Genomic DNA, 12,171 nt, shown 5'->3' with positions numbered 1-12,171 from the left:
ATCATAGTTTTGTACAAAGAATCCCCTTGTCAGTATTCAGCATCTGTTAAAATCTTCACTTCTTCTCTTGGTTCCCTTCCTTGTTGAAATGAATTATGTGATTTCAGTATATTCTCTAGTGAATAATATCTACCACATGTGACAATGCCTGCTTAGAAAAGGACCATGTATCCAGGGTAACATGTTTTAGCTCCAGAGGGCTGTGGTCCCTCTAAGTCAGGAAGGAGGTTGTAATTGATGAGGAAAAAGAAATATCATATAATGTACAATAGCAGCCTGTGTTTGCCCTGCTGTGTTCATACAGGTTCCAGCAAGAGCTGTCCTTACCCTTGATACCCTTCACACTGAGTACATTGCATTCAATAGGGAAAAAAAGAAAAAAAAGAAAAAAAAAAAAAAAACACTTCTTGTTTTAGCACAGCATCTCTTTTTATTTCATGATGTCTCTTGTATGGACACCAGTTAATAAAAAGCAATGCAATACCTATATGAGATAATTACAGTGAAACACTTTAAAATTTCTCTTGGTTGGTTAGTTAGCCTGGGACATGGTTAGTATGGCTGGGACAATGTCTGTGTTTCCATCCCTCCATCCCTCCCTAAACCTCAAATGATCTCTCCTTTCGTTATTCTAATACAACCCTTGCTTTGCTATTGACCTGATTCTTCTGACCTTGAAATTGTTTTTGTTCCTTGATCACAGGGAAAACCTGTGACTCTGCTGTCAATTACTGTGAATGCAACCCCTGTTTCAATGGTGGGTCCTGCCAGAGCAGTGTGGAGGGGTACTACTGCCATTGCCCCTTCGGTGAGTATGCTCTTTCATCTTTATCTTCCCTTCCCCTATTAATAATTCTCAAGCATGCTATTTATGTTTACCTATGTGAAACTGGTGGGTATGTGTATATGGATCCCTGTCCTGTTCGCAGTAAGAGAACTTGACTCAGCCAGAACAGCTTTATTAGTCCACACAAGGACTTGCCCATTCACTTTATTGCATGTTAATATAAGTTTTGAGTTCCAAAACCAGCATACAATTCCGAGAACTGGAAAAGCATGTAGTACTGCCAAAATAGTTCAATAATTATTAGAATTTAATTATCCCAGATTTGTTTTGTGGAATGAACCCAATAAAGACATAAAACAACGTCAATATTTTAAGGTATCGTGTTGTAATTGCAGCAAGATTGGTTCTGAATGTAAATCCACCCAGAATTGTCATTGTTCATATAGAAAGGCATACATATTATAAATAGGTTCGAATATGATTTTCAACTAACATGTAGAATAACTTCTTCATTCTACTTTCCATGTTTTGCATGTTTTAGAGTTTATTTGTTTCCTAAATTTATAGTCATAGTCCATTATAAATACAACTAATATTCGTAAATTTTCTCATTGTCACTGCAGTAAAAAAAAGTCAAGGGAAATTGTGACAGAGAGATCTGAAAAGAAATATATAAAATGCACCAAAATATTCAGATCAACAAAGATACTGAGAAGGCATAACTTTTTTATCACATATATGTTTATATCATAAGTATCAGAAATGGATGGCTTAAGTTAGAATTGTTGATTGAGAAATAGTTCATATAACATCTACAGAGAGAAAAATCAGCTGAAGTTGAAAATTTGTTTCTGTATTTGGGTTAACAAATGCCTGATGATAATTAATAACTCCTTTTGATATAGCTATCAAACTTTTTTTTCCCCTTACTTTCTTAGGAAAGCATAGAGGCTCTATGTAGTGTATCTTGTTTTCCAATACATTTAGTAGTCATTTGTAAGTTAATTTTTAAGTTTAAACAAATAAACTTCAACACCTACCTATGGGTAATAGGACTTTTCTGTTCAGGTAGCATATTTTTAATCATACAGTAGAGGCTTTTTAAAGAGCCTGTGTATTATAACCCTATCTAGAGCACATTAATACTTGGTTTCTGGGAGTATGCTTGGAAGGAAAAAAAAAAGCTAGCTGCTACCAGATTTTATTTTTTTATTTTGCAGGTGTTTTTGGGAATCATTGTGAACTAAATAGCTATGGATTTGAAGAGCTGTCATATATGGAGTTTCCCAGTATGGATCCAAACAACAATTATATCTATATAAAGTTTGCCACTATAAAAAGTAATGCCTTAATGTTATATAACTATGATAACCAAACTGGAGAGAGGGCAGAATTTCTGGCCCTGGAAATAACAGAAGGAAGGATGAGATTCTCGTACAATCTTGGCAGTGGCACATACAAGCTTACCACGACTAAGAAGGTGTCTGATGGACAATTTCACACAGTTATTGCCCGGAGGGCTGGAATGGTAAGAAATGCTAAAATGGGTATTTAAGACAAGTTCAGCCAAGTCACTTTGGCTTCCACATGAACTCAGAGGAACATAAAATTAGTAATGTTGCATTTACTAGCAGAACCTCCAACTTTGGGGAAAAAATAAAAATCCCTCATTTCTGTCTTACTCCAACTGACTCAAAGGCCTATAATGGTTTGTTTAGTATCATGATAATAAAAAATAATTAAAAAAACGTGCAGTGCCCTGCGTTCTAAATGTGAAAGACGAGAACCAGGAATAATTAATGAAGTAAATTACTGCACATGAGGCTAATTAACTGATGCAGATTACAGGAATTATATTAGGGAAAGCTAATTAACTATAGTAACTACAAAAGCCCTTAAAATTACCTTACCCTTTGGATAGTAGAAACAGGCGAACATAAAATTCCATCTCTGACCTCCTCAAGCTAGTTCAGAAATTTTGCAAATCTCATCAGACTAAAAACCTTTTTTTTTTTTCTTTATGTCTTTGAACTCTGTAAAATAAATGCAAAGATTTCAAAGATGTTATGTTGTAAGGGTTTTTCTGAGAGAAAATAAGGGAATTACTTCCCTCCAGTCCTCCCAGAGGGAATGAATTTTGCCCAAAACTGAACAGGGACAATCGATTGCCATATGTCTGGTACCTTGACCCTTCTCCCGCCTTTGTTTTGTTCCATTAAATATTTTCTATTCTTTTCTAATTTTTAATATTTCCAAAGCAGAACATAAACCAAATGCTCCTTGAGTTCAAGCCAAGCTTTTTGACTCCACAGTGTTTGAGTTAGAAATGAAACAAAATATATTTGCCATCCATAATCAGTAGCTCTTGCCCAACAGCTCCCTTTTCAAGCATATATGGCCAACATATATGGAATCTCATATTCTCCCCATGTTTGAAATTAAAGTCACATAAGAATAATATATGGTCGGAGCTCAGATTTTGTTTTATATTTCAAGCCAAAATTATATATCCAAATAAGATGAAAGATAATTGTGATGTTGAGTTATGATGTTGTTTTAACGTACCTTAATATCAGATAATTAATAATTTGCCTCTCAGCTTCCAAATGGTTATACTCAAAGATGCACTTAAATCTTGAAAGGCACCAGATTCACATTTTAGCAACTACATTAATGTGGTATATCTATCAATATGATTGACATGGCTAAGCGTAGAAGCCCACCTTAAAAATTGCAACAAATAAATGAAATACACTTAAGAAAAAAAAAATCAAGCAGAAAAAATATTTTACTTTACTTGGATATGCCAGAGGGCTAGACTACAGAAGAAGAGAGAACATGAAAAAGACTATTTAAAGAAAATTTCAGTTATGAATGTTTCGGACTGAAAGCAAGCCTTTAAGACAACCTATACTTCTGTGTGATTTTTAAGTTTAAACCATCCCGTTAATGTCAGCTGTTTACAAACACAGTATGCAAGTAGAATCACCTTTGTCTTACATATTCTGCTTCAGGAAGAATGTCTCCCAGGTGTCCAAAACAGTATAAAGTAGCCCCCCATCAGGGTTCCAGATCTGTCGTTTCCTACAGCACAGTGGGATTTTATCGGAAACTGGTAAAATCATTAAGTTGTCAGTCCTGAGATATTGCAGAGTGACAGGATAGAAAGTCTCATAATGCAGCAAGGTAACCGTAGAGTAATGCTTAAGTAACAAGCAGGAACATTTGACTAACATTAGAAAATAAATTGTATGAACTCTGGTCCAAGTAAAATATATTCTCAAATATCTAGCTCTTCAGCTGGGGTTGCAGCTTGGCTTTCACAGTGCATAGCGATGTGAGTTAGGGAGATTACACTGATTGAGCTAAGAACAAAAAACTCATTTCATTTTTTGTTGTTGAAGCTCTGAAGGAAAATATGTATGCGTATGATGGCATACAGACCAGTCAGCTTATTATTCTTTCTATGAATTGTATCATTTATACGGGGCACATAATCTGCTTTGGAATTGCAGACTGACATTTCTCAGAAGCAGTTTGCTTATTATGTATGGAAAGAAATTCAAGATAAGCTTTCATTAAAAAAAAGCAAATTGAACAATTTAGGCATACTGCAGAACATGATTTAGGGCTGAGAGCTATGAATGCATTTGGTCAATACAATGCGTCAGCTTGCGGTATGTATTTGGAAATAGCATGGAGAATCTGTTGGGATTCCAGCAAGATGTTGTTAGTGAACTTCATTGCAGGCAGGAGAAAAAGGCATTGCACAATAATGGCATACTGATAGCTATTGCTGTTTGTTCAGCTCCTGTAGAGTAACCTAAACCAAAATAGGAACCCAGGCATTTAAAAAAGTAATGTTTGATTTAAATTTGCCATAAAACTGTACCACACATCTAGTGGAAACGTGAGAAGCCGATATGTACAACTTGGAGATTATGTTTATTTTTCTGAAAAATTTGATTTAAGGAATAACTAACCTTCAGGATTTTTTTTTGCAGTGCATCTGTTATTAATAAATCACCACGAGGAAAATTCTTTGCTAAATAAGGAATATAATAAAAACTCCTTTTTAAATTAACAGGAGTTATTTCATGATTTTAGTGAAAGCTTTGGATAGGCTCTTAGTACAGAAATTACAATTAAACGTGCCATGATTGGCTTGAGTGTAAATGACTGGTAAAAAACATTCCATTCTCTTGGGATTGACAGCTTTGAGACAATAATAAGTTAAAGAGGAAGACTGCTCTCAGTGCCGATGATGTCCAGCACTTTTTTGAATGTCAGCTTGGTCCCGCTCACCAAGCAGTATTTGCATGTTTCAGTGTTATCAGTGTGGTCCACTTCTGTTATTATTTTAACCAGTGATCCTAGTATTTGTACTCCTAGCTCTTGTAAGGCACATTTTTGTTAAGTTCAGAATCAATATGTATAGTATCATGGTCAAGCCCCTGAAAGAATGCCCTTTGTGTTTAGAGGGAGCAGCTCTCTGTTAAGATCGGGAGTGGGGTACTGTATGAGCCAAAATAACTGCAGCTTCAAGGAATAAAGCAAGCAAATGAGAAGAAATCCAAAACTAAAATTTTGTGTTTAACTCTCTCTGTATGACCTAGTCACTTAACTCCTCCACTAGTATCCACATCTTAGTATTCCCTGTGGTGATGCAGAATGGAGTTGGTCAGTATTTCCAAAGCACCTTGTGATCCTGAGTGACATGGTAACATACAAGTGCTCTTGTGCTCAAGTGCTTGTTCTAGCCAAGTTCTTGATATAATATATTTAATCATAAACATTTAATGTGATTGGGAACTACACCCTTGCAATAAACAACATATTTGTGTGTGGCTTTTGCAGGCAGCATCACTGACAGTGGATTCCTGCTCTGAGGATCAGGAGCCAGGCTATTGCACTGTTAGCAATGTGGCTGTTTCCACTGACTGGTAAATAATTCTTCATTTTGTGGGGTTTAGTTCTGTAAAATGAAAAATCACACTCTAAAATCAGAAGTTTGGAATAATATACATGCCCTTAGCTTAGTCTCTGGGAAGGGATAGATGCCTAAGCTTCATACCTTCAGGAGGTGTGCAAAGGTCTGAAATGCCTCCCATCATTGTAGAAGCAATTTATATTTTCTATGTGTCTTGCTGGTTGCCAGCTCGGGCCACATTCCCATGTGCATGGGATTTATTCATTACAAGGAGTTTAATCAAAAATTCTCAATTCTCTACTCCATCTCTGTCCCCAGGCCGTGGGCACACATAAAAAGCCCACATAAGAAGCTGTGGGTAGTCCAAGCTGTAATACAAATGGGGGTAAGACGTTTTGCCTAATGGTATGAGATTTCACATCAGAATCCAGACAAAATTAACAGATCAGAATATCAGGCATTTGTAATTACTGATAACTTGTAAATCTTAATTAGAGAGTAAAACATAAATTTATTCATTATAATGAAATTGCTTTTAAATATACATTGCTGCTCTTAGTTTGAAATTCTACAATATTTAGTACTACAAATATTTAACAAAACCTACTCCACTTTTACTTTTGCAACCCTAACTACCTTGCCAGAACAGTCTTAGACTCAAAATGCTATTACTGTAGTAGCACCTATATTTCACTCTGGTGTTGTTCATTTTGGGTCTTCTTTTTTAAAAAATATACCTATAATTTCTCATGAAGGTGTAAGAAATAGCATTACCTGATTACTTTTTTCTTTAAATATAAATATTTATATTTTTATATATATATATATATATATTTATATATATATAAAACTTTGACATTTTTTTTTTAGTACTTTCCAGATTTCTTTTTTTATAACTTTCATTTCTTAAATATCAGCCAGTACAGAAAGCAAACATTGCTGTTGTTGTTGTTTACCGTAACTAACTCAGAAGCTCCTTTTTCAGAAGCACTTCACTTATTTAGATCCTCTTTACAGGTTGCAAAAACTTTAATCCCAGCAATTGTTGCTAATTTCTTACAGTAGTCACAATCATATTTCCTGACACAGGTGGCTTCCTCACTAGCAAAACAGTTACATATTTGTAAAATAATGAATCCATCTTCCAGCTGTTTAAATATCATCTATAATTTAAACCATAATTGAGTGAAAATCGTTATTCATTTTGTTTTCAAGCACACTGCTCAGTCAAGTGAATAGAAGTTTTGACATTCGATAACTGAGTGTGAATTTAAATGTCTTAGAGACATCTGTTTCCCCTCCTAAAGATAAAATGCAAATTTTGGAAGTGGAACTTTAGCCACAGACCTTAGCTAATAGTTACAGCTCCCTTGTTGTCATTGCTATCTTACGTCTGTTATTGCTAAACTTTTCTTTCTGCCTCTTTTATAGGACTCTTGATGTACAACCAAATCGAGTTACTGTTGGTGGCATCAGGTCAGTTGAGCCCATCCTTCAAAGGAGAGGACAGGTGGAAAGCCATGATTTTGTGGGCTGTATAATGGAGTTTGCAGTCAACGGACGTCCCCTGGAGCCCAGCCAGGCTTTGGCAGCTCAAGGAATCTTAGATCAGTACGTCTGCTATATATGGTATCAAATAGACAGCATTTATGATATAGAAAGCCAGCATGAAAACCAGGCACTATTCCATTCAAACACCACTAGATATTTCTTGTAAAAAAAATGGCTGTAGACTTTATTATAAAGTGTGAAAAATTTAGGAAGAAATTGAATTTGGATGAAAAATTCACAAAAGATTATAGAAACTTCAAAAAAGCAACATCATTACATTTCTGTTGCTGATTATTATTAATGTTGCTTTGCAGGCTGAAATCGAGTAGCCCTGTTATTGGATTTCTTTATAAATTCCACCTGGTTTTGACAGTCTCATATAGTTTACTGAACCTCTACTCCCTCTTATTTCTTTTTAATTCACAATGTCTGTTCTATCACTTTGCCTCTCAAGTATCACTGAATTTCCCTCATATCCTCTGAGTGGTCTTTCAGAAATGATCAACTATTTGATTCTATTGTTTTTCCATCTCACTATTCAAAGCCACAGTTGTAGCAATAATGTCAGTCTTACATCCAAATTCACTGGCTCACCCTTCCTCTTTTGACCCCCAAGTTTGCACTGTTCTTTGTGATATGAAGTCTCCGGAAGTCTGCAGTGTAAAAAGCACCTAAAAGAGTTCATTCATCTCTTGCGTAATGGAAGATAGGAATTTTGCCGTCTCTAAATTCCTTTCCCTTTCTGTTATAACTGGATGCTGAAAGTTGTGATCTGTTTAGAAACATCAGCTGTCTGAGGAGAAAAGCCTCTCAGTTTTTGCACCTCTGGGAGAAAGAAAGAGAATATCATTCAAATACGTGACCCTTTCCAGCACACTTGCTCTGCTTGTTTGTATGCAGGTACTTCAGTATCTTCTTCTCTGATTTGTTTCAGATGTCCCCGGTTAGAAGGTGCTTGTACAACTAGCCCTTGCCAACATGGTGGCACATGCGTTGATCACTGGTCATGGCAGCAGTGCCACTGCAAAGATGGACTGACGGGAAAGCACTGTGAAAAATGTATGGAGGGGGTTTCACTCTTTCTTTTTAATCTATACCTAACTATATGGTTGAACTGATTGCTATTAAGAGTTTTTTTTCAGGGGCACAGGGTAATGAATTTTATGAAATAATGAAAACAAGTAACATGCCTGCCTCTTAAATAATTATGAAGGAAAATTCCACAACGAACTGTTGTCCTTTCATGAGTTAAAAATATCATCAAGTTGCGTATATTATGTTTCCATGTCTGTATATCACATTTCAGGTAACTTGCACTCATTTAAAACTACTGCTTCCAATAGGGTGTAATCACTAATCAAAATAAAGCTATCCCGTAGGGAGAGATTTGTTTATTGTAGGGAGGTAAGAGGGTAAGGGAGAAGTCTTCCCTTTGCATAAACACTATGTGCACGTGCTTATGGCTCCTCTGAACTGTAGGCCTTTTTATCAAAAGACTGTCAGATTATATGCATGGAAGTACGGCAAATGTAAGTAAATGCAATGGGATTATTAACTTCAGTATGGATAGGTCTGTAAATCAGTACAGGATTGTCTAGGAGAGCAAAGTGATTTATTTCCATGTAGTTGTAATATAACAGCTGGGCTTTGTTTTCTTACATGTCCCATTATTGTTTAGCTGATTTATATGCTTTTATTGTGCCAGTTTACAAAATAATTTTACCATAATTCTAACAGTATTTGGTAGTCAATGCTCTGCCATTTTTTATTCGTTTTATGCCACCACAAATAGAAAGTCATTATCTCTGCCCTGAAGAGCTTAGAGTTCAATATATCATGAAACCCTGCTTGCAGTAATGGAAATAGTAACATCCCTGGGAAGGAGTTACAGTTCCAAGAGCCAAATTTTTTTCCCTACTCCCTCACTTGTTCCCTAGTGTGTTTTAATTTACTATTGACTGATACCAGCAGTAAATTACTAGCACACTCCCACTCTCAAACACACATTCTGGTTCAAGCCAAAGAATAGAGGGGGTGAAATTGCCATTCACTCCTGCTCTCCCCACTGACCTGCTCTGAACTTGATCTCCTCCCTGAAGAAAATGGTTGTTATCAGGAAGATGATCACTGTACTATAGCTGCAATGAGCTGCACACTCAGTGTTTCCCTGTCCTTGTCCCAGATATTACTGCCGACACTGCCTTATCGCTGGAAGGCAAAGGACGACTTGACTACCACATGAGCCCAAATAAGAAGCGTGAATACATGATGAGACACAGTGCTAGAGGTGCCAGCCCACGACCCGTGAATGTGGACCGCTTGGAAGTGAAATTCAGGACAAGAAGTGAGAATGGGATTTTAGTTCACATCCAGGAAAGCAGCAACTTCACTACTGTGAAGGTAAGATTACAGCTAATGTTGAGTTTGATTTGATTGGACTGCCTTGTGCATAGTGATCAAAATCACATTTTTCCATTACTCTTGCTGTTTCCTTTCTAAAATACTAGGTCTTTAACTAAAGCTAGGCACTGCTCCAGTATCATTAATCTTCTCAACAATTCCCTTGCTATTTGCCAAGGTATCAGAAGATCTTGATGGCTTTGTATCTAATCAGTTTTGTCCAGACTCCAAATAGTGACTGTTTCAAGGCAGCAGGAATGGTACATATTGCCATATTTGTTATCGTCATTAAGTTACACTCTACAGATCAAATAATTTCATTATTGGCCTTTTATCTTCTGATTTTTCAGGCCTCAAACCCAGACCCTCCTTAAGCTAAAAAACAATTGCCAAAAAGTTTTCATGAATTCCTACTAATGTGGCTCATGCTTATCAAACTAGGAAGTAAGGGATAACTTGAATTCATGAGGTTACCCACAGAGCAATGTCAATATCAGATTATTTTGAGATACGTAGCTGAATTAATGCTTCAAATGCCACACAGTTTTCTTTCCCAGGAGTTTATTGCTGCAGAAGTTACCTTTCTCAAGAGAAAGAGATGGTTCAGTTCCTGGCTATGACTCAGTCCATTTACTCATAACTCTAAATGAGTACAGCAGTGATGTTGGCAAGCCCCTTTATTGGGTTGGTGTAAGCTCCAAGTTTCCTTGACTGCTGTAATGCTTTCCAAGTTTTTTTCCCTGACTTTTAAAGAAACTCATACAGAAATTCACACTTTCTAAGCTTCAGCCCCATTGATATTGTCCACCTGCCCAAATCCTGTGCTGATCAGAGGTACAGAGCATTTCTGTCACACTGGCTGCTTTTAAGAAGCAAGTCTCCTGTAGTTCACTGGCATATGCTTTTACCATGTCATTTGATAGGAAGTTTCTGCCACAGTCATATTAGCTGATAAGATCTAATTATTTTGTGTTCTGGAGTTAAAAATAAAGAACACAAATACTACCTTTTTTTCTCTGTAGTAGATTTTGCAATGTCAGCTCTCAAGTTTTAATTAAAAACAAAACAAAACAAAAAACAAGAGACAGAGAAAGAGAGTTGCCTTTCCTGGCTGAAAGCACTAGTGGTGTGTTTATGCAAACACTCTTATTATTGTTAATACTGGTGTAGTTATACAAGCAAGTGGAGAGTGTCAAGTCCCAGACCCAGCTGCACAAAGGCAAAGAGCAGAGGTTCGCCTAGTAACAGATGCAGTCCTTTAAGGAAAGAGAGGTAACTTCAGTGTACCGCCTGTTGCCAAAAAGTTCCCAGATGATGCTAGTTAATAAAACAGAAGGTCTGTTTCACTGTAGTTAGTACAGTACAGCTCCTGCACCACTGCTCACACCCAGGGCTTCTCGTGGTGGTGGCCCAGGATGTCAGCAAATCCAGACATACGTAGGTCTCCCTAGCATCTCAATATACTCCCAGTGCAGAAGATGAGTTTTAGAACTTCTGTTTATAACTTTTTCATCAAGCTTCAAAACAGAGAATTTCTTACCCTGATTTTGGAGTATTTTAATATGCTTGTTATCCAAAGTGTAAGCGTTCAGAGAAAACCTGCATGTGTTTTTAATATAAAATTGTGCTAGAGAAAAGCTATACACTCTGTGACTACCTCCATGCCTTCATGTTTTTCATCTGTAGTCAGCTGAGTTTGGTGCAGCTGGGATAGGGATAAAATTAGAGAAATGGTAGCAAATTAGACCCACTGAGATTCATTAAATGATGGATGTAACCTCCCTCTAAAAAAACCCTCAACCTGGAGAAAAAAGGTCTTATTTATGATATAAAGGGCTTCTTAATCTTGGAAAAATGAAAAAACTAGTAGATTAAATTAAACAATAGTCAAATTCATGTGGAAAGTGCCTCTCAAAGAAGCACAAAAATGAAAAAGGCAGGGGTTTCTTTATTATTAAAGCTCTTTGTCACAGCATATTTTCTAACAAATAATGCGCACTACAACTAATTCAGTTAGAAATAAGGGCAAAAAATAAGGGGCTGATTAAAAGTGAAAGTACCTGTCTTGTTTTAGCTGAAAATCTCATCTAAAATCAGATTGGATTCACATAATGTACCGCTAAGATCTATGAATTGTATGAGTAGAGAATGTGGATTACACATTGCCTATATATGCTAACATATGCACATATTGAGTTGCAGAAATAAATCAGAACATAGCTCATTTCAACAATATCTTATCCAGTGGGCTATAAATCTGTAAAGGCTAGTGCTCAGATTTAAGACAAATAAGAAGCAATTTGCTCAGTAAAGGAGATTCAGAATATTAGTAAAGTTGAATCATTCTTATAGTTAGAAATATGTTCTCTTTAGTGGCTCTTCTTTTCATTATAGCCTACTTACCAGTTACACAGCCATTTAAATAAAACCTAGAAATGAGTATTATTTGACATTGTCAGCATCAGCATTTGTTTCAAATTTAGAAATAGTTTGTAACTCAAGG

At 36.3% G+C, this 12,171-nt stretch overlaps 1 protein-coding gene across 1 annotated transcript in view; it reads left to right on the top strand.

The window, feature by feature from the left end:
• The window catches only part of FAT4 (FAT atypical cadherin 4), a 143,029-nt gene that overhangs the window by 122,279 nt on the left and 8,579 nt on the right, over window positions 1-12,171 (top strand). The window contains exons 10-15 of the mRNA XM_027456795.3: window positions 704-808; window positions 2,008-2,315; window positions 5,645-5,730; window positions 7,149-7,328; window positions 8,203-8,327; window positions 9,451-9,668. Of these exons, the coding sequence (XP_027312596.3) occupies window positions 704-808; window positions 2,008-2,315; window positions 5,645-5,730; window positions 7,149-7,328; window positions 8,203-8,327; window positions 9,451-9,668 (1,022 nt within the window). The remainder of the gene's footprint in view (window positions 1-703; window positions 809-2,007; window positions 2,316-5,644; window positions 5,731-7,148; window positions 7,329-8,202; window positions 8,328-9,450; window positions 9,669-12,171) is intronic.

Source organism: Anas platyrhynchos, chromosome 4 (assembly GCF_047663525.1).
Source record: "Anas platyrhynchos isolate ZD024472 breed Pekin duck chromosome 4, IASCAAS_PekinDuck_T2T, whole genome shotgun sequence".
Classification (NCBI taxonomy): domain Eukaryota; kingdom Metazoa; phylum Chordata; class Aves; order Anseriformes; family Anatidae; genus Anas; species Anas platyrhynchos.
The sequence above is the reverse complement of the archived record's forward strand: the minus strand, read 5'-3'. Positions and strand labels throughout refer to the sequence as shown.